At 37.9% G+C, this 22,746-nt stretch overlaps 1 protein-coding gene across 1 annotated transcript; it reads right to left on the bottom strand.

Annotated features, from left to right (window-relative positions):
* Positions 1 to 2,861: 2,861 nt before the first annotated feature.
* On the bottom strand, positions 2,862 to 16,106 carry LOC148479270 (extracellular calcium-sensing receptor-like). Its single transcript, XM_088454687.1, has 5 exons — positions 16,039 to 16,106; positions 13,708 to 13,999; positions 13,247 to 13,304; positions 6,104 to 6,186; positions 2,862 to 3,689 (listed from the first exon to the last, which is right to left on the bottom strand). Exons 1-5 carry the CDS (start codon positions 16,104 to 16,106, stop codon positions 2,862 to 2,864), a joined length of 1,329 nt encoding a protein of 442 aa, XP_088310813.1.
* Positions 16,107 to 22,746: the final 6,640 nt, after the last annotated feature.

Raw genomic sequence — 22,746 nt, 5'->3', positions numbered from 1 at the left:
CTAGCTATGATTTTATATTCTACCTGTTTTTTTTGGGTTCAGAACCCTGTAAAGATTGACTGGTATGTTGGATAAAAAAAATTGCTTTTGCTTATGAACCCAGTCTGTTCTATTTTGAAGGCTTTTACCTTGTTTATTGTTGTTTGTTATATGAGTTTCTAAACTTGTGGCCCATTTTATTCCATGCTTGTTGGTTGGGCCTTGTATAAGTATGGGATCTCTAGTCTTGTGCCGTACCAATTTTTTATTTTATTTTTTTCATAATCCAGTCTATCCCTGAATAATATTGTCTCTTTTTTCTTATGACTTCCACCTCCTCAATTCTCTCATTTTTTTATTCAGCACATCCACTTTATTTTGAATTCCTTATATTCCTTATGTTCATTAGTAAGGATCTCCTTGTTTTAAAGTTCTTTTTAATAAGAGTACAGTTTTTCTTTTTCTTTAATAATTAAATTAATCAAATTGACAGAGCAATCATTTAGAACTTTATCCCACTCCTCTATAAATTGGGCATTATCTGTATTAAAAGTGAGATTTTGTTATCATTCTTAGCCCTCAAGATACCCTATAAACTTTGAGGAATTGCTCAAGTACTTTAATTTTCCACTGTAATTTGACCTCTTTAATCAATGTTTTCTCTAAATCCCCAAACAATGAATCCATATTATTGTTCACAATGGTAGAACTAGGTACATTCTTATTTATTTAATTATTTATTACCAGTTATTTATATAGCCACACATATTCTGCACCACTGTACATAGAATATCTTACCATTCATATCTGTCCCTGCCCCAATGGAGCTTACAATCTATATTCCCTGCCACAAGCTCACAAACATACACACTATTGTCAATTTTGTGGAGAGGCAATAAACCTACCAGTATAATTTTGGAGTGTGGGTGGAAACCAGAGTACCCAGAGGAAACTCACGCAAGCACAGGGAGAATATACAAACTCCACAGAGTTAGGGCCATAGTGGGAATTGAACCCATGACCTCAGTGCTATGAGGCAGTAATGCTAACCATTACACCATCTGTGCTCTAGTGCATGCAATTGTGCCAATGCAGAGAGGCTGCTAGGGGCTGATCACACCACACATCCCTGCCCCAGGAGAAGAATTCATGGCAGGGAGGAGTGATGCAGTGAATTCAGTTACTCCCTGCAAGCACTGTGTGGAGAACTGTGTGGAGAAACCCAAATAGCAGAGGAGCTATATAAAGCCCATACAAAAGGGGGTGGCCCAACAGTCTTTTCACGTCCTTTGAAGATGAGCTGAAGCAAGTCATTCCCTCTGAAGCCCTCCCATGCAGCCATATTGATAACACAGACCATCCATCCACTCAAGTAGCAGCTGATAAGTTACAAACAATATTTCCATGTTTTAAGGGTAAAAGCATAATTCAATCTGAATATACACTTACACATTTTGTTACAATTTTATAAACTAAAGCAGCCCATACATGGTGCGATAGGCACCGTGTGATGTGACGGGGGATCCGACATATGACATATCGGGCAGTTCCCACACACGGTGCAATCCGGAAGCCGACCTCCCGATATGCTGGCTCTGCCACACGCATAGGGCTGCATGGGATCAGACATTGCATCCCCAGATCAACTGAACCTGCAGTAAGATCTAGGGGTGCAACGTACAACCCCACAAGTGCAAGCCCTATCCAATATCATGCCCATAGAAGGTGCAATATAGCAACCAAATTGTACCAATCCATCAGATTGGCTGATTTATTGCAATGTGTATTGGTCGCTTTATATTGTAACAATTGGGGGCAATTTTCACACAATACCCTGATGAGTTTGAGAAACCAAAGCAAAGGAACTGCCATTTGCAACTGTGTACAATGTTTATCAAGAATATAGTGGTTTGATTAGTGTAAATGACCATCTTGTTTATTAATAGGCCTCAGATGCTGATTTACATTAAATTCGCACATTGAACTCCAAACTAGAATCAGTCTATTCTTTTATGAGTATGTTTCTGCGATTTCTGCATGAGTTTTGGACTTGCAGCCTATTACATCCGGAGAGTTGTATGTTTAACATGGAAAACATATGGATGGCATGTTTATCCGTAGTGAAAAGGGATGATGAGAATTTATTGCAAGTTTGCATCTTCTCAGAGACAATTACATTGGTCAAATGCAAACTCACATGTATCCCACAAAAAAAATTGCATTTTTTTTTACAAACTTGAATCCTATTACATTTACCCCGATGTACTGTATATGAGTGCCTCATTGGATAGTATAAATTATTGCATTCTGTATTTTGATCCAAAGTGCAATGTTAGTGAGTCCTTCTGAGTATGTGACTATTACTTATTGTCTATAAGTGATTATTATTATCTTTTATTTATATGGCACCAGAAGTGTTCCGCAGCGCCTTACATAGTGCGTAGAACTAATAAGTGAACAAGAAAAAAGTAACTTACAGTACATTACAGTGTAGGACAAGGACACAATTTATATACATTGCTGCAATAGCGATTAAAGCACTCACAATAAGCAGCCGGGAGTTGGCAGTCACGTGTTAGGTGCCCTTATGGGGAGTAAAGGATAGAAGAAAATGTAAAGAGAATCACATAAGGGAAGAGGTCCCTGCTTGTGAGAGCTTACATTCTAAAGTGATCATGTCTTTCTATCAGCATCAGTCAATTTAAACTAGATCTCTGCCAAACTGAAGTTTAGTTGACCCTATTACCTGAGTCTCTTTAAACATCCATATTCATATATACTCTAGATCTAATTAATAGTGACAAATACTGTATTTTGTGGTTATTCAGTACAATGTAAAATAATAATAATAATAATAATAATAATAATAATAATAATAATAATCATTCATTATATAAACTCACATGGTTCTCATTTACTTTATACTTGTTTCTCATTCCATTATTGCTTAAAAATGAATACATATCATGCAAAGCTTGAGCCAGAACATAAACAGCACTATACACGTGGTAGGCCATGGGATCTTCTGGGTGATTGTTACGACCTTGAAGTTCCTCCCAAGTGCAATTTCTAAGGGATTTGTTAATTATTGATGGAATAAGCAAATTCTTAATAATATTTTTAGACCAACAGCGAAATTGAGTTATCCATATATCCTCCAGTAATGGATCAATTGATTGAACTGATTGACTGACATTATTTAGAAATATTTCTACTTCAGGTATGCTACATACAGGAAGAGAAAACACAAGGCTGCAATTAAAGGGTAATCCCCTATTTCTGGGAAATGCAATGTTGAATAAAGATGTCCATGTAGCTGGAAGAATAAAAGTCTTATTGACAATAAATTTAGCTAATCTGTGGATAAAAAGTAAAGAGTACATGGCAAATGTGCCACAAATTATTATAATCTCAGCAGTAGAATGAGGAATAATTTCCATTAATGAAGTTTTAAAATTGACATTAATATTAAACATTTTTATTGTAAATTCAATACATATCCCATGAGTGATTAACTCCCTGCTCAGCTGTTGGAGCTCCCGCTCTCCACTGTCATCATCTGATGAAATGATCCCAACCCAGTTCCAGCCAAACAGTATCAATAACTTTGCAATTGCCATAAATTGCATCTGGTCATTGTGAATTGTTCGAAAAAAATGTGGATAAATCCTTCTGTCACTAAGCAGAGAATCTCTTGCTCCATAACTGATCTAAAGTTAACATTAATTTATAGTTAGTTGACATATCAATTAAAACAAGCAGTTTTATTTTCATAAACATGTTTTAAAAACTGTGATATTGTTCATTAATACTAAAGGGGACATGTGTGAACAAATAAAGGTGCACGTTTCAGTTTTCAAAATTTCTCTGCACAAATACTTTGTACGCCAACTTCTTGGATCAGAGTTGTTCTGTGCATTTTGATAATGGTAACATAAGACAGTCACTACAAAATATTCATACTCTTTTCATTCTGGTTTAGAGCCAACTCTTTATTATTCTCTTCAACTAGTGCTAATTGGACCAGATGATATATTTGTAAATTGGCAAAGTAAGAGGAAATTGGGATTGTTTGTGTCATGTTTAAATTTCTAATTGCTAAATTTCTATTGATTTTCAGAATACAAGAGTACTTTTCCATATTCAGTGAATTTTGTATGGAGCATAATAGGTCTGATTTTGAGGGCCAAGTCTGCATCTTTATACTAATTTCATGGCCAACCTTAGGACTAGTAAGACGCCCACCTGCAGCATCTTGCGGCAGTGCAAATTGGAATATACAGTATGCACATAATTCACAACCATAGAGGTTCAGAAGTGACAGTGTAATGATAAATGACTGCCAGGTTATACAAAACAATGTAAATAAAAATCTATTCAAACTGAAGCCAAATAAATAATTCAAAGTGCTGTAGACAGTAATTCATAACTTCCCAAGGGTCATAGGAGGCATAAGATAATTGTAATCAAAATGGAATAGATGTGAACACAACAAGTTAAGCAATTAATTGAACCAGAAGTGCAAAGGCAGTTAACACTGTAGCAGGGAACTTTCACTGGCATAGGGATGGTTATCAACCATCAATGTTTTCAAAACATCAATAGTGGCCACCCAATGTTAACTATTTTTGCCATCAATGGTAGATAAACAATTGTTCTCCACCATTGATGGATGAGTGGTTGCTAAAGTTTTTTCCCTTGACATTATGGAGCTTAGCCCTGCCCCCTGGCAGCCTCTAAGCCACATACCCAATTTTTATTTACCCATGGACCACCAAGACCCCAGCAGTGATGGCCATCAATGGGGTGCAAACAATTGATATTTCACCATAAATAGTTTTTGTGCCATCAATGGTAATCATCAATGGTTCCATAGATAATAACCATCAATGGACACCCCACTAATGCCCATCCCTACACTGGCATGGAGTCTAACCACTCTGTGTCTAATTAAACCCCCCAGCTAATCACAGAGTGAGCTATGATCATATGACCACTGCAGAGTTCAGCTTGTTCAATGAAATCTTTATATAAATACAAACACAATTGCAGCTGTTGCAGCATATTCTACTAAATAGATGAAACATTTAGGGTGTAATTTTATATAAATATTGATTAATTTTACAATGAGGCTTTTCCGTAGAACTACTTTATAAATATTTGTTCATAGTGTTGAGCATGACAAAAAGTTATTTTGAAAATTAGTCATTTTGCTCTGACCTCCTCAACATTGTATGGTTAAAAGATTGTGAATGATATATTTATTGTTTGTTTGTACTTTGCCCTGTCTTTAAACTTCCTAAGCCTAAATTGTATGCACAATACTGTGAGGTGGCATAATAATAATAATAATAATAATAATAATAATAATAATAATAATACAAAAGAATAATGTTATTGATATAGCACTTTTCTACTAAAGGATTCAAAGTGCTTTACACTTGTCTTTAAAAGCACAAAATACAAAATAAGCTTAACAAGGGACATTATTGAAATGCTTGGGTGAATAGGTGAGTCTTGAGTCTATTTTTGAAGGATTCTAGGGTGGGGGCCTCTCGAAATGTGTGAGGAAGCGAGTTCCATAGAGTTGGAGCCACATAGCTGAAAGCTCTACCCCCAGCTCAAGCACCTTGGACCCTGTTCATGTAGAGCTTTGAAAGTCAGTAAGCCAATCTTTAAAACAATTTGCCATCTGACAGGCAGCCAGTGAAGGGAGTAGAAAATGGGTGTTAGGTGGCTGGAACTGGGCTGGTTGGTTAGTAGCCTGGTAGCTGCATTTTTCTCCTGGAAGACCAAGGTAGAGGGTGTTGCAGTAGTCTAGGCATAAAGATATAAATACCTATATGACTTTAGTCAGATCTTCTGAGGGAATTAAGTGCTTGATTCTTGCTATGTACCTCAGATGAAAGAATGATGATTTGATTGTGGCTGATACCTGATGTTTAAGTGTCAAGCCACTATCCAGGACAACACCAAGATTCTGCACCTGTTCCGTGTTTTGTAGTTCTAAACCCCCAAGTGTAAGTCATGTTGGTTGGCTGTGCTGCAGACTTGTCCTGTGACATATCATAAGGACCTCTGTTTTATCAGGGTTCAGTCACAGCCAACTGGTACTCATCCACACCTGAAGCTCAGCTAGGCAGCCATTTATAGTTGATATTGCATTCTCAGTACCTGGAGCAAAGGACATGTACAGTTGTGTATGGTCTGCATAACAGTGGAAGACCAAGCTTTATGTCTGATTATTTCAACCAGTGGTAGCATGTATACTGCAAAAAGCATGGGAGATAGTAAAGAACCCTGTGGGAAGTGACATTGGTGATATAGAGTTTACTCCAGAAGAAACTATGTGACCTGACTGTGAGAAATGATTTGAACCAGCTCAGGATTATGCCATACAGTCCACAGAAAACTTTAAGCCACTCCATTAGAATCCTGTGGTCCAGAAGATCTTTAAGAACACACACCAGGGCTGTTTCAGTGCTATGCTATCTCCTGAATCCTGACTGGAAAGGATCATACAATCATGAGTAGACAGGTGGGTTTTTCAGTAGCTTTGCCACCACTTTTTCAATGACCTTTTCTACAAAAGTAAAGTTTGATATCGGCAAACAAAAAATATGGTGGTTGCTCATATCAGCTAAATGACATAGCCCTGGTGCTTGTAAAGGGCGGAGTTTACACTGAACACAGAAAAAAGGGGTTTGCCCTCCAGCACACTGTAGCAAAATCAACAAAAAATACTTAAATCCTACATGATAATAGAGATTCAGAGGTATTAGTTTCATACATTTGCAAATATATGAATAAGCGCCAGGCCAATCGTCAAGGCTTCTCTATACTGGCATCCCTAACATTAAGGGGTTCATATCTGAGAAGACAAGATATATTAAATATTGGTATTCCAATGAGCACACAATTCTGTGAATTAGCAGCTCCTCCATTTTGTGAGTGACAGCAATCTCATTCTGTGACAGTGCTAAACCTGCAGTTTTCCACAGGGTGTGATGGCATACCATATTTGTATTGCACAAGGAACACGTCCATTAGGGTGTCAGCCTTAATGATCATAATTTTATTGCTTTTTGACATTTGAGTGGCAGAAAATCAATAGGTATTGTGAATTTTTAGATCATGTCTAAGCAGCCTTAATGGGACATATGAAACATATGAAACCATAAGGTTTTTTTGTCTATGGAAAAAAAAAAAAAAAATATATATATATATATATATATATATATATATAGTGATAGGGTCCCTGGTATAGTGCTGCAAGGTTGCTATATTTCTACTAGTTTCCTAGCCTGTGTGTTCTAAAAAAAACAGGAACATGTTTGTGTTGCTAACAGCTTTGTGGGCCTTTTGAAAAAGCTGTAAAAGGGTTACTGGGGTTTGCAATTGCAGAGAGAGAATGGGCTCCATTCATCGTTCAGGTTTTTGGTCTTTTGGCTTCACAGAAGGCTAATCAGAGCTTTTAGCTGTGTATGTGTGTTTTACAGGCTGTAAGGCTGATCAGTTTGGGACAGACTAACTGGGGAAATGAAAGTCTATGGGTGTCTCTATGAGAGAAACATACTGCCGAAACCTAGTGAGCTATGCCTGGTAAAAGTTCCTATATTTTTTATTTTTAAGCTAGGACCATTGTGTTTTTTATTTAATGCTGGGTGGCATGGTGTTTATTTGTTATTTTTTATTTGCTTTATAATAAAACTGGCGGTGGTCAGTTACACCATACCAATGGACTTTGTGTGATCTCTCAGCTGCTAAAGATGGTACCAATTCCCTGGTCCTGTTACTATATATATATATATGAGCCGGCACTCCACATTCAAGTAATTTGTAAATGCTCTGGTGCCATGCTGGGTGTTTACAAGGAAACAACCAAATGCATAAAAAGGGTCTTGTAGATCCAAATAGACTGTTTTCTGAGTGATTCTTGATTTACAGCACCTGTCAGTGCCATATTTTTGTCCTTGTGTTATATATATGTATGTATGCAAATTTAATATTGGTTATATTTTATTCAGATTTCTGCTTAAGAGTACTCCAACTAAATGTTTTTTCTTTTGCTACCAATTGTCTCATGCTCCCTAATGAAATACATGATAAGGCATTCACTTTGAATTTTTTAAACCCAGGTCTGTAGGTAATGATAACATCAAAATTGCTTAAAGAAGAGTGCCCAGTGTGCCTGTCTGGAGTTAAGTCTTTTGGCTGACTCAATGTTTAATAGATTTGTATGGTCCATGAAGCCTGTGATGGTATGCTAAGCACCTTCTAGCCAATGTCTCCAGTCTTCCAAACCAATTTACATAGTAAATAATTCTCAATTTTCAACATCATAATTAGCTTCTAAATCAGATAATTTCTGGGAGAGGAAAGCACAATGATGTATCTAATTATCCCCAGTGTCTTTCTGGAAGAGAATATCTCCAATACCATCTTCAAAAGCATCCACTTTGATGATAAAAGGCAAGATAGGATTCAGATTGTAAATAATGCTTGTATCAAAGCTTCAAAGCCTTGAATAGCTTGGGGGGACCAGACAGAATTATCTGCTTCCTTATTAGTTAAGTCAGTGTTTGGAGCAACCAGCACAGAAAATCAACAAATAAATTACATATAATAATTGGCAAGCCCAAAATCTTTTGGATGGCTTTTAGGTTGGTGGGTTGTTTCCAGTCAAGGATAGACTAAAGTTTACTAAGATCCATTGATCACTTTTTAGGGGTGATTATGTACCAAAAAAAACAAAACTTTTTGGACCTTAAACCAGCATTTCTCAAGCTTAGCATACAAATGGTGCTCAAAGAGTTTTCCCATTACCTGATTGACCTGGCATTGATACTACTCCAAAGACTGGGGATAGATCAAAATATTGTCTAAATAGACTACAACAAATGTTTCCAAGAATTCATGAAGGACATAATTTATCTAATCTTGGAATACAGTGGGTGTATTGGAGAGAACAATAGGGCATAACTATGTTTTTGTAATGTCCAGAGTTGGAATTAAATTGCATCTTCCATTTATCATTCTCTTTGACACAGATAAGATTATAAGCACCCTGTAGATCTATATAGGAAAAGATAATTACTTCCCTGTGGTGGTCAAATAATACCTAGATAAGTGGTAACATATAGGTGTTTTTAACCATTATTTTGATTAAACTTCTAAAATCATTGCAGGTTCAGAGGATTACATCATTTTTGGCAGCAAAGAAAAAATATCAAACCCACTGGGAATTTTAAGGGCCTAATAATGCTTTACTTAATACTCTCCAGAATGTAGTCATCCATGGCTTTAGTTTTAGGAGGAGATGATGCATATCCCTTTAGGTAATTTGGCACTTGGCATCAATTAAATGGAACAATCATAGTCCCAGCAAGTTATCGGTTTTATGTTTAGAAAAAAAATGGCAAAGTCCTGTTACTGAGGCAGTAGACTTTCAAGTGCTGTAACTGCTGCAGAATCCGACCTGGCAAAGACAAACAACCAGCAGCAAATTTAGACCCTCACTGGATTATATCTGTTGTCTTCCAGTTAATCACAGGATTATACACTTTAAGACAATGATGGCTTAATATGACTGGAACCATGGGACAGAGTACCAGAAAGAACACAAGTTTTTCAATATGCAAATAAGCTATGGCCTCCAGAATAGGAGTAGTTTGGGATTTGATTTTAATATTCAAGAGTGAATTACCATCTATGACCACAGAAAGTAATTTCTGGTGTTAACTCGAGACAGGGATGCCAAGAGACTGAATAAAACTAATGTCCAAAAAATTCCCTGCAGCTCCACTGTCCAAGAAGGCAGAGACATTGTCCAGTTGTTGGTTAAAAGAAATCTAGGCTGAAAGTAACACATAATTTTTGTAATAGATTAGTGTTGGGCATATGTAACCTACTTCCTCATTTATTAGGCCCTGTATTTTCCCAACTAACAAGGACAGCAAGGTGACCTTTGTTCACAGTAGAGTCATAATCATAAAGTCTGTATTCCAATTATTTCCTTGGCAGTGAGTGAGTGTCCCAAGTTGCACAGGTCTGGTGTTTCCTCCATGGCAGATGGAAAGACAGCATGTGGGGCCAATGGAGGGAATTCCTTCTCTATCTTTCTTACTTTTATGTGCCATCTATCTAGATGGATAGCTGCCTAAGTTTTTCCAGGGATTCTGAACTGGGCACTGGATCATTGAATCAATGTGTTCAGAGAAACCCTGCTAAACTTGGCTATCTAAAGCTGGATTATTTCATCCAATATATACAAAAATATGAGGCACTCCAAGAGTCACTTTAGATGTAATCTATCTCAATATAATGCTATAAAAAAACCTATTACAATTGCTGCCATGTAACCAGTGTAGTCACCCAGGGAGAGTTAATAATACCGCTTTTACACTTAAATTCTGGGTCTGACCAAGAGTTGGAACAGAGTTCCAACCTGGATCAGACCAAGAATTTCCCAGGCGCCAACCCAGGACATGTCCAAGTTGGTGCTGATCACATAGATCCGGATTTTCTGGCGTTGAAGAGGACGCTTAGAGATTACGTCATTTCCAAGCACCACTGGAGCTGGACCAATCGGCCGGCATGTGGCATGCTCCAGGTCATTGTGACCTGAGCACGCCATTCATATTGCAGGGTTTTGTGGGTTACTCCCATGTTAAAACCTGCAAGTTACTTGGGTTGGATTGTCAGGTCACTCGACCCGGTGATCCAACCCTCTCCCATTTTACACCAAGGAACTACCCAGGTTAACCCTGCAATAACCCGGATTTTGGCTCTAGGTTAAAAGGGGTATAACAGAATGGCGCATATATTGCATCTGGTAATGTAATGGTATACACCCAGAAATGTGTACTAATGTACGATAAAAGGAGAGCCATGTGAGTACCTTTTCATAAAATAATGATTAAATGTAAAAATTAATAAAATATAAATACTGTATATCACATATCAATAAAAATATATCTAATAACTAGCATTGTTTAATATAAATAAATTGGTAATCTTGTTCACCAGAGGATAAAGTCCCACAAAATGGCTATAATCACTGTGTAATATTTGTATTTCACTTCAATATATCACACACAATTAACAGTACCAATGATTATGGAGAGATGGCAATATCCTGCAAGGTAATAATATCTGCAAATATGTTGCCCATCACAACCAATCAGCTTCTACTTAACATTTATCTATAGTAGAACAGATATTCTATAACTCTGTCCTCATGACCCCAATCAGTGCATGTTTTCCAGGTCTCCTAACAGAATCACAAGTGAAATATCAGCTCCACCTGTGAATCTTTTAGAATGTGTCAGTGAGTAATTAATACACCTGTGCTCCTGCTAGGAAATGTGACCTGTGTGGGGTCCTCTGGAATGAGTTTGAGAAACACTGATCTAGCACCTTCTAGAAGATAATAGCTAGAATCTGAGTTGTAGCTATGTGCAACATCTCCACTTCTAAAAACCCACACTTTAGCAAATATATGCCACAGTGTGATTATTTCCAATCAAATTCAACTGTTTCTAAGATTTGTTGCAGCAGGAAATAAAGTCATTATCTGGCCAAAAAGCACCAGAGGTGTTTCTGTGTTTTTACTTGGTCGTGTTAAGTATGGGTGTGGCACAAATAGCTATGCACAGGCTACTAGGGAAAGGTGTATCTGTTAAGCTGCATACACATGTAAAGATTTTCTGTCCAACCATCCAACTAGTTGATTGGTTGAAATGAAAATCTTTATAACGTATGGGAGTAACTGATGATCAGCAATTTGTTCCTAAATGCCAGGAAACAGATGAAAATGGTCATTCAGACAAGTTTGTTAAATGTGTGATCTAAAAAATTTGTTCAAACAACAATTTTTGCCCATTTTCTGGCATTTGGGAGCAAATTGCTGATTGTCATTTGCTTTCATACCTTACCAGATTTTCATACCAATCAATCAACTAGTTGGTTGGTTGGACAGAAAAATGTTTACGTGTGTATGCAGCTTTAGCTGTATAAGTCCAATTAAAGAGATAGTGCTTTGGTTATTGTAGTGCCACATGAAGAAATCCTTTGAATGTATTAAATAAAACCAACATGGTACAAGTAAACCATGGAAGTTTGTTCTTTTGTGTATTATGAACAAATAATTCATTTGTAAGACTGTTTAAACCCACCATCAGGGAAAAAAATGTTGCTGGTGTTTTCTGTCTTTTTAGAGTGTAATTTGCAGTGGCCTTTGTCAGCTAGATTATATTGGAATCAAGAGGATGAGGATGTGAGGAGGGGGTGATCGGAAACCCATTGGGAAGGGGGGATATGTGACACCCACAGAGGAGGGGGCATGGATTGGACATCCACTGGGGTTGGAAAAGGGGCCAGATTTGACATCGGAGGACACAGGTGGGAGGGGTTTTAAGACAGTGGGGACTAGAGAGGGGGGAGACATGCAGCAGTGAGGAGACACTTGTGGATACTTCAGCTGCAAGGGGAAAAGTATCACTATTCCAAAAAGCTGAAACCCCAAAAAGAGCAGCTTTTTGGAAGTGATACTTTTGCTAGGGAGGCATGATAAATGCCTCCAAAACATTTTTTAAAATCACAGTGACTTTAAAATCTAATTATCACTAGTGACTGGAGGCTGGTAATGATGAGAACCAGGAGATGCTGACCAATGTTGGTAATACTGAATAAGTAAGGCTGAGCAGTTAGACCGCAGATAGGGACTTGGCTCTAAGACAAAATGACACAATGAGGTTGAGAACTGTATAGGGCTGAATTATGTGTCAATGCCAAAGTCAAAGTAAGCTGCTTCCAGATAGAATAGAGCAGCGAGGCTGCAGCAGAGGTCACAGTACTCAGATGACCATAGCGTGACAAGGTCACTGACAGGAGCCACAGCTCTGTTGTAAAAGTTGAGCAGCAAGGCAGAATTCGCTGCAAACACAAAGGCAGGCAAAGTTCACAGGGTCTACAGGGTCTAATAGAATTCAGAATTGCAGAGATTTTTTAGGAGTATGGAAAATTATCAGTGTCTGCACACCTGTAATAAATTATAATCGGCAAGGTGGAGCAGACTTGGCATTTCTCTAACAGATAAATCCACCAATCAGTATGAAGACAAACAAAGTACAAAATACAAGCAGCGGCAGCGCTGCATTTCTATCCGACAATCCCAGCAGTACCCACGACCACTCTGCATCTTGGTCTCACAGCATCTACAGGCACCATGCCAGCTCAGTTTTCATGACCAGTGAGAGCATCTCACCTGACTGACCCTGCAGCTGAAAGACATGGCATCCTGATTGCCTGGTGACTTCCAGAACCTGAGAAAGTAACAATCATGGTTATTGTCTTTTTTATAGCAGACTATTACATGTATTCCAATCAAGGCTGGTGACAGGCTTTGCTGCTCCCAGCGCCATCCTGTGTTGCCACCTCTTCCTCTCCCTCCCCCTGAGCTTACATATTCTCTATACAGCTGGGAGGGAGGGTGGACATTTCCTGCACCCACTGGATACAATGTCCCTCTGGGCGATGGACTGGCTTGCCTGTGCCTGGAGCCGCTACTGATTCCAATATAACTATATGGGATAAATGTAACAATCCTTTCATTCTTGTTGGTAATCCTAAATGGACATAGCAGTCCTATGTTTGATCCTTCAACATTCATACAAATAATTAACCTTAATGGATCAATATTTATAAATTAGATGTGATGGCACTTACCTGTGTATAACCAAATACACTCAACATTTCTGCCATTGGAATCGTGGTGTGAGAGTTGAGATCTCCAATAAACCCGGCTACTGTGCTTTGCTCTATACACATGTAATTGGGAATAAATGTTTTGTGTCCAGACAATATACGTAAAACATCTTCCACAGCTTTATTCTCAGTTCCACAAGAATCATACAGATGATAACCCAGAGTAATATTGGGCAGAATGTCTGGGTTCCTGTTAATCTGATCAATTGCTAAGATAAAAGCTCTGAGATGTCTGTATTCTCTAATGAGTATACTGTTAAAAATAATAATAGATTGTGAAAAACTTTTTTTTAAAATTAATAATAATTATAATAATAAAACACAATGTGCAATATGCTTTTCTCAAATTAAAAGAACATAATACACTTACAATACTATTTAAAATTTACATGTATACATAAAACCCATACTTAATCAGAACTTCACCTTTACTCCAGCTGATTTCGTCTTTGCAAACACACCGATTACATAATTTTCATAATTAAATTCCAGGATGTGACCATCCATTGGAGGCTGGTAAATACATATTAGCTGGACATTATTTCGGATTAAGTACTGAATCAGTGACTATATCCCACAAACAGTCATTTATATGCGTACTCAGACTTTTTTATATATTTATGTGATTATCGAAGGAACCATCTATATACTGTATTTCACTATTCCAACATCATCTTTAATTATTCATGTACAGCTTTCCTTAATGGGACCAACTCACAGTTGATCCATTTTAACTGATTCTTAATTATATATTATTTTTCATCACTCAATTAAATCCTTTTGATTACTTCAACCAAGCCATATCTTGAGTTATATATTGTGTGTATTCATATATATTTTAAGAATATGCTCTATTTGTTTATTTGCCTATATATATGTCATATATTTGTATCCAGCCCCATTCCAATTGGATTAGCTATTTTCCACTACTAGTGGATTATTTAGTGTGGTTCAACCACTTGATCTCTGAACCACAGCAGAGACTTCCCACTTCCAGCCGAAATGCATGTGTTCCACATGTGGAATGCACATCAAGAGTTTTTTTATTATATACATATTTTATGCCCTTTAGTGAACAATATTCAATGTTGTTTTACTTTTAATATATAGAGACATAGATGGATATGTTTGCAATGACCAAATGAGTATCAGAATAAGATAACATTTGAGATTTCCATTAATTTGGCTTTATCCCACCCCTATTAGAGAGGTGGGATTAGCTATGGTATATTAGGGAGTCGTTTAGCCCAGCATACACACCTTGACAAAGACATAATGTCGATTTGCATTGATGGATGGGCTATAGGACACTAATATACCTGGAGATCCATTTTCTGTAAGCATGATAGTCCGGACCTTTTCTTCCTGTTTCAGGTGAAATGTTTAATGTTCCATCTTCTCCATGTGTATATGGTGACCATCAGTCTTTGTAATTTTATGTGTTGTTGGAGGATATAAACAAAGTTGTTAGAACCCTTTTCTGCTCCTGACACATATTTTATATAAACTGGTGCAACCTTTGTGAGACATGAAGTGAACAAAGATAACAGGAGAAAAATTAGGAATTACATTGACTACTAAAAGATACCTTGATGCGCATACCCAAACACATCCTACTGTGAGTTGGGGTACACCCATCATCTTGTTTACTGTCTTCTATGCATTATTATATGGGTCAAAACCTCATTTATTGTATATACCGTATAAAGAAAGCTATTTGAAAAGAAACCTTTTCACTTCATTTTTACATGAGTTTGATATGATACTGATATGTTTTTTACATAATGGGGAGGAATATTACCCATTATACAAACTGTGCTTGGGACTAGGGATACCTAAAACATACTACACCATTGGTCTTTTTTTCATTACCTTCCCTTTTCAGAGGAATATCAGATTAAGAATTTACAACTCCAAGAAAACAGTAAAGTACATTAACCTTAATAGGACTGAAATTCTTTATTGTTCAGAGACATGACTGGGATTTGACAAAAACAAGTGACTTTTTCATTTATTTGAATTATCCTCTAGTTATGTATGTATGTCTATATATAGTCCTGTATAGAACTGGCAATCAATTAATAGAATAATCCTGCCGGGTTGCCCTCTGTGTAATAGTCCAATATAGTGGCAGAGAAACAGCGGCACTCCCGGACTTGATAATTCAAATAGATACATTTATTTCATGCCTAAGTATGCCGAAGTTTCTGGGCCATGCAAGACCCTTTTGTCAAGGCTGGCGTTGCAAAGATACACTGATAACAAATAAGAAACAACAACTGTGTTTCTTACCTTTTAAATACTGTTCTCAATGCTGCACACTGTGGCAGACCGGAGGAGGCAGGTGGAGGCGGTGCCATGCGCGCGGCCTCTCAGTCCCCCCAATGATGACATCATTCTGAAGCTTGTGGGTTGTCATGGAAACAGTGCACTGATCAGATTCACTGTCTCCCCAGCCCACACACAGAGGCTGCAAGATGGAAAAAATTGATACAATTAAATAATCATTGGGGGACAGAGAGGCCACACGCATGGCACAGCCTCCACCTGCCTGCTCCTGTCTGCCACAGCATGCAGCATGGAGAACAGTATTTAAAGGTAAGAAACACAGTTGTTTCTTCTTATTTGTATCAGTGTATCTTTGCAACGCCAGCCTTGACAAAAGGGTCATGCATGGCCTTGAAACTTGGGCATACTTAGGCATGCAATAAATTTATCTATTTGAATTATCAAGTCCGGGAGTGCCACTGTTTCTCTGCCACTATATTGGACTATTACACAGAGGGCAACCCAGCAGGATTATTCTATTAATTGAGTGCCAGTTCTATACAGGACTATATATGTTATTGGGACCTGGAGGCCCCGCTCGGAACAAGGCACCGATATGTTTTACTAAGATTCTTCAACAACAGATTTACTAATATCTTCAGGATGGAACAAATCACCTCTATATCCCACAACCTACAGAATGATCCAATCCATCTGGCTATAGGGGCATCACCCTAACTATAGGTGCATCACACAGTTTCACTGAAGCAGAAGCATCTAATATTCTATTTAAGTAAAATTGACTGATAGTAGACAAAACTGAAGACTCTCAAGAGTTTTATCATCAATCCCTAAAACTAATGAAAAGAGAAACGGATTTCTATTGCACGGTATTGCACTTTCGGAATATTATAGGGAACAGATGATTCCCAGAGGCTTTCCTATCAAAAATGCCCCAACAATTTGGAGGTTCAATCCTGAATTCTATAGTAAATGTGTGGGGGTGACCAATAAATACAGCATGGACCTCAAGATGCTTGTCATGGACCTCATGCTGCTTGTCATAGAGGAAGCGGGACAAAGACTTACAGTGACAAGGCAAAAGTTAAGCTCATTAACTGATTCTTCAAAAGCTATTATTGACCATGAAAGCATTACTGATTTGATGCAGAAGCTGCAAAAACAGAGCGATACATACCGCCATGAACAGATTAAGTTCAAACGTAATAAAAAATGATTGTGATCGATGATTATGAAAATAATCAGGTTTACTGATGGCTTACTGGAGCAGAATCCAAATTTCAATCACAGAGCTTAAGGAGGTAGCGACAAAGTTGGAGAACCAGATGCGAGAACAAACAGGGTGAAACCAACACGTCTAATAGCGATAGTGAATTTGCCATTATGGACTCTGACAACAATCTGGAAGTACCAGCAGGCCCTTTAGGTGTAGAAGCCAGTGCCCCAACAAAAAAACCCCAAAAGGATGCCCACCCGTTGGGGGGGGGTCAGAACAAGAGGTATAAAAAGTCAACCCTCAAAAAACAAAACCTAGTGTGTAAACTCTCTGCATGGACACTATCCAAAATGGAAATCAATGTCCTGAAAAAGGGACTTTCATATGTCCCAACGAACACACACAGTGACTTCAGATGGTAAATTGATCTAAATCGCTTTTCACGTAAACTTAGGCTGCAAGAATTTTTTCAAACTCAAGATCCTACAGTTGACTCCCTTTAAGAAGTTTCTACAAATGCGGAGCCAGTCCACCTTTGACCCACAATCATCAAACTCTTCACTAAAAACTATTAATCATCTTATGGATCACTCAGTTTCCCGTTACACCAACGTATCTTCTACACAGCATTATAATCTAACTTTGCAGGAAAAGAAAGCGTTAAAAGATCTGGGTGCATATCGCGACATAGTAAAACGCCCCGCAGATAAGGGTGGTGCCATCGTGGTCCTAAGCCTAAGTGACTATATGAATGAATTGGAACAACAATTATCGGACCTGCATACTTACCAAGCATTAATGAGGGACCCTACCGTTGAATACAAGACTGAATTGGATTAAGAGTGAAAAGAATGTTATACCATGGAAACTGGAGTATCAGACGAGCAGTCCAGTCATACAAAGAGCAACGCATGCATTGTGGCCATTAGTGTTATCAGACAGAGATTTACCATGCTTTAAAGGAAAACATCCAATGGCCTGCTACACAAGGGGTAGTAACATTAGAGACTTGGTAGTACACACCAATATTACAGGATTCAACGTAATGCGAGAACACATTTCTATGTACCAAAGCTCCGGGGTGCTATAGATGCACTAAATGCACTATGTGTCAGCACATGCTTACTGGCATGGCACCGCCTCCACCTGCCTGATCCGGTATGCCACAGCATGCAGCATGGAGAACAGTATTTAAAAGTAAGAAACACAGTTGTTACTTCATTTTCTCCCACATTGCTGACAGGTGCAGGATATAGACATCATGGCAAGACCCTAGGTAACCTGAAACCACACTAATAATACACAGGTTATTATTGCAGACCACCTGCACATTGAGGCAGTGGTAACTATGTCTATTTACATAGACATACCCCCTCATGTGAGGTGATCTGATGTCAATGTGGATGCAGTCTATGGCTGGGAAATGTGATTTAAGTACCCCACAATTTTGTTCATGGCAGATAACCATTGAATTAAATGTCATTAGATAGTAGCCTGTGCCCAACACTCAAGAGCTCACTGACTGAAATCATCCTGTGGCAAAAAAGAGCAGTGCACAAATTAATGTATGCAGCCTAGGCATGGCATAGTTGCTAATAGCCAGAGGCTCCAAATCATCTCTAATCTACTCTTAGAAATTGAGGAGGTTTGTGTGGGGTTTAACCTAAAAAGCTCAACCACCTCCCGATCTAAGAGAGAATCTAGGCCCACACTGTTATGATAGCCTAATAGAGACCTGGATCTGATGCTACTCCTGTACCCTCCTCCTCAACATCTCTACCAAAGTAAGCCCTCCAAACACATACAGCTCAAAACTGCTCTGTGAAAACGCCATTGCTACAATCCACACAAGTGCAATGAATGTGGGTGTGATATATATAGTGTTGTAATTGCCTATTAATGTGTTCTTCTGTGTAAATCAGCCTCACATGATGATTTACAATTAATTTAGTGAACCTGGTCTATGGTTTTTACGATTCTTGGTAAGGTTTTGGCTGCAAGTTTACAACTTGCACACAATTACATTGCCTGAGTTATAGATTGCAAATGGGAAAACATTTGGATGTGATTTTGATACTCATGAGTTGCGGTATTGTGGGAAACATGTGAGTTTACATGATCCCGCACCATATTTCATTTGCGAGTATGCCAAAATGTGCGAGTTTAGCGCTAAACTCGCAAATTTGACAAACTCGCGGCCTATTTTATTAGCTCCTGTATTTGGCAATGACACCTGGATAACAGTGTTATAATGAAATTGTTAACCCTTCATTATACAGGACAAATTATATTTGTCATGGTCCTTCCCCATGAGGCCTCACCCCAATTTCAGGCATGCGTCCAACAGTATGTCCCTTTTTGAAAAAATGTATCTGTGGAGCTAATGCTCTTTCTGGCCCATGTCACCAAATAGTCTAATTATGGCTCTGTTTGTAGCAGAGTCACCGGACTGTGATGTTTAATGCACATAAATTAGTTTTAAATATGAGCAAAGTCACAAATGAAGCACCGTGAAACTTGGCGTGAGAAAACGCATCATCCCCTGCACCCTAGCACTTATACATATTTATACTTATTCGCACACAGATGTACAAGTGTTGCATATCAAATTAATCAGTGCAGTCTTGCAAAGTGGTTTTGTCACTTGCATCTAAGGTGCACCTTCAAGCAAAAAAGACAAGCAAATAATGTTTAGCACAAGCCAAGTCATATGGGACCTGGCACCCCGAGAAGAGGGGCTGTTTGGAATGACTGCAGCAATACTCTATGAGGACACATCTGTAGTCTTCAGCATTCCCCTATGTTCTATTGTTTATTCCTGTTTGTGTCCCTGACTTATACCTGACCTCTCACTAGTTTTATCCCTTGGCTCTAATCTGTACTGCTCATTGTTTTTCTTGGCTTGTGACCTGACCTTCCTTTTGATAGATCATTTTGAATTTAGCATTTCGTTTCCATTACCAGATCCAAGTCCTGATATAGCAGCAGATGCAATACCAATTTTTACGCAAATTGAGTGATTGTTCTACAGTACACACATGTCAAAGTGAGTGACAGGTAGCCAGACTTTGTGGGAGGTAATGAGGGTATGTGTGAGTGCTTGTGGAGGGGGTTAAACAAATGCACATGTATCCAAGCATTCAAACACTATTTCATGGGAGTGAATAAATTAACTATTGCGATCTCCTTTGTATCATAGGGTCTCTTTTAGTGCTTGCAGCTGTTCAGACCTGCCACAAGAGCCGGATTTGCATTGATGGTACTGATATTTATCATGGTGTACATCATCAAATGGATATGAGAAGGCAGTTGGGCATCCATATGCTCGGGTAAGCTTTGGAAAGCATAAGCATATTATTGCAGCTGTGTTCCGTGTGTAATCACAGTTGTGGTTGCATTTAGCATCTGTTGCTGAATCAGGCCACAAGTTGACTGACTATTCTTTGCTATCCTGCTTGTAACCAACTTTTGCAGCAACATCCTACGTACTGGGTGAGGCAAAGTAAATTGCTACTTGTGTGGGTCCCTGGTGAAACCCTCCAGTATTTTGGACTCCATACCACTGTTATTGATTATACCAATCTTAGTAGTTCACTACATTCAACATTTTAGTCCATAATCATGACAAGGGAGGGAACTGCACAGTGTGGATTTAGCCTGAACAATTCAACAAGCATTGGGAGAGAATGACAGGCACAGCAGGTGTGGGGAATAATGGATGGGTTGAGTTTGGAGTTGTTACTGTAATTAGAAAAGTGATGACATTTTGTTAATGGCTTTATATGGTAGTTGAAATATCTGTTATTGCATTGATAACTAATGTAAGTGCAGCTTTACAAATCTGTATAATGGAATATTTTACAGTGAATATTAGTAAGGAGGCTACTTGTAATATATAGAAAAGCCAGGAAATCTGGTAAAAGGAATCTCAGTTGAAAAGTAATTGCAATAGTCAATGAAGGAGCTTGACATGGAGTAACCATAATAAAATGTATCTCATTTAATTTCACACATTACTAAATAATTAATAGTAGTTGTCCCTCTGGTCTGCAGTTATAATACAAAATCTGCATTGCATAGGTATATGTAAATTACATGACTTCTATAGTCTTCAAACAGTTGAGGTCCACACTATAATCCCACACACGACCACAGTATCACATAATGATCTGCTTAAAATCAGAGACATCCCTATATTTTTACAGTATGTTACTTACCTTAGACACACTGATATTTTCCCATAATCATCATCATCATCATCATTATCATCATAAGATGTAACCCAGGTATGGCATGTAATTATTCCACCTATAATGATGTGTCCATCTTTAAAATATTTATTTTCAAATATATATTCATTGCGCTGATATAGATGACACCCAGGTGTTGGGGTCTGAGCCTCAGATGAGTAAAGCATGATGCTAAGGACACACAACCTGATCATTTCAAATGGAAAAATGAAATATAATATTGAATGGTAGAAATGTATTTTTAATTTTGTCCTCTTCCTTAAATTGCCTCATTGACAGCTGCATAATTGTAATAAAAACATAAATAACACTCCGGAAACTAAAAGTTGGCCAGATAAATTTACAGTCAATTTGTGTAACAAAAAATAAATTTGGAGAAAACGTTGCATATGTATTTAAATATATTTTGCGGACCATAGCACCTTTACTAGACAGAAAGGAAACATTCTTATACATATAGATTACTACAGTTTAGTTAATATTGTTTGTGACCAATGGTGGCACAATTTTTACAGTTGACAATGATGACTTGTATCTTTTATCAAATTTAAAAAAAGTACAAAGGAAATACTGATATGTATGTTTGTCTATATTGCAAGGGCACAGTCATGTTCTTATAAAAAGGCAGAATAGAATAAATTGAATTCTCCCATAGGGAATTTCTGAGAGGGGGGCATGGTGTTTAAGGGGCTACACTGATTAACTGAACTTAACTTTTACATTGATATATAGAACTGTCACCGGTTCTGCATGCCAAGTTTCAAGGTAAGAAATATGTGTAACTGAAAGTAAAATAAATTTTAAACTCTGTTTTTTTTCTTCCTCTTACTGTTTGGACAAAATTGTGACTTTTCTGCTTTAGTCTATGAGACAATTTGAGAGATTTTTAATGAAGGCATAACTCAGGGTAGAGGACGCACTAAGAATTGGGGTTTGTTTTGTTAGGTAGCCCTTGTTCCAGTGTAGGCCCTTTTGAGTTTAAGGTTTTTGAAAAACTTACTGTTTTTTTAACAATTAGCTAATCTATATCCCATTTTAAGTATAGGAAATTTAAATTTGTTATATCAAGTAGTTTTCTGCAGGGGGTGTACTCTAAAGAGCACCAACATGGCTAACTTTTCCCCACAATCAGTTTTTATTCTATGAATGGGAGGGGAATTAAATATATCTCAGTGATACAGTAGGTCAGGGGGATGTTTTGGGTTTGAAAGGGGTACATTGCCACTGTCACTAGCCCTTTCACTG

Source organism: Taudactylus pleione, unplaced genomic scaffold (genome assembly GCF_031769625.1).
Source record: "Taudactylus pleione unplaced genomic scaffold, aTauple2 ptg000627l, whole genome shotgun sequence".
Taxonomy (NCBI): Eukaryota; Metazoa; Chordata; class Amphibia; order Anura; family Myobatrachidae; genus Taudactylus; species Taudactylus pleione.
The sequence above is the reverse complement of the archived record's forward strand: the minus strand, read 5'-3'. Positions and strand labels throughout refer to the sequence as shown.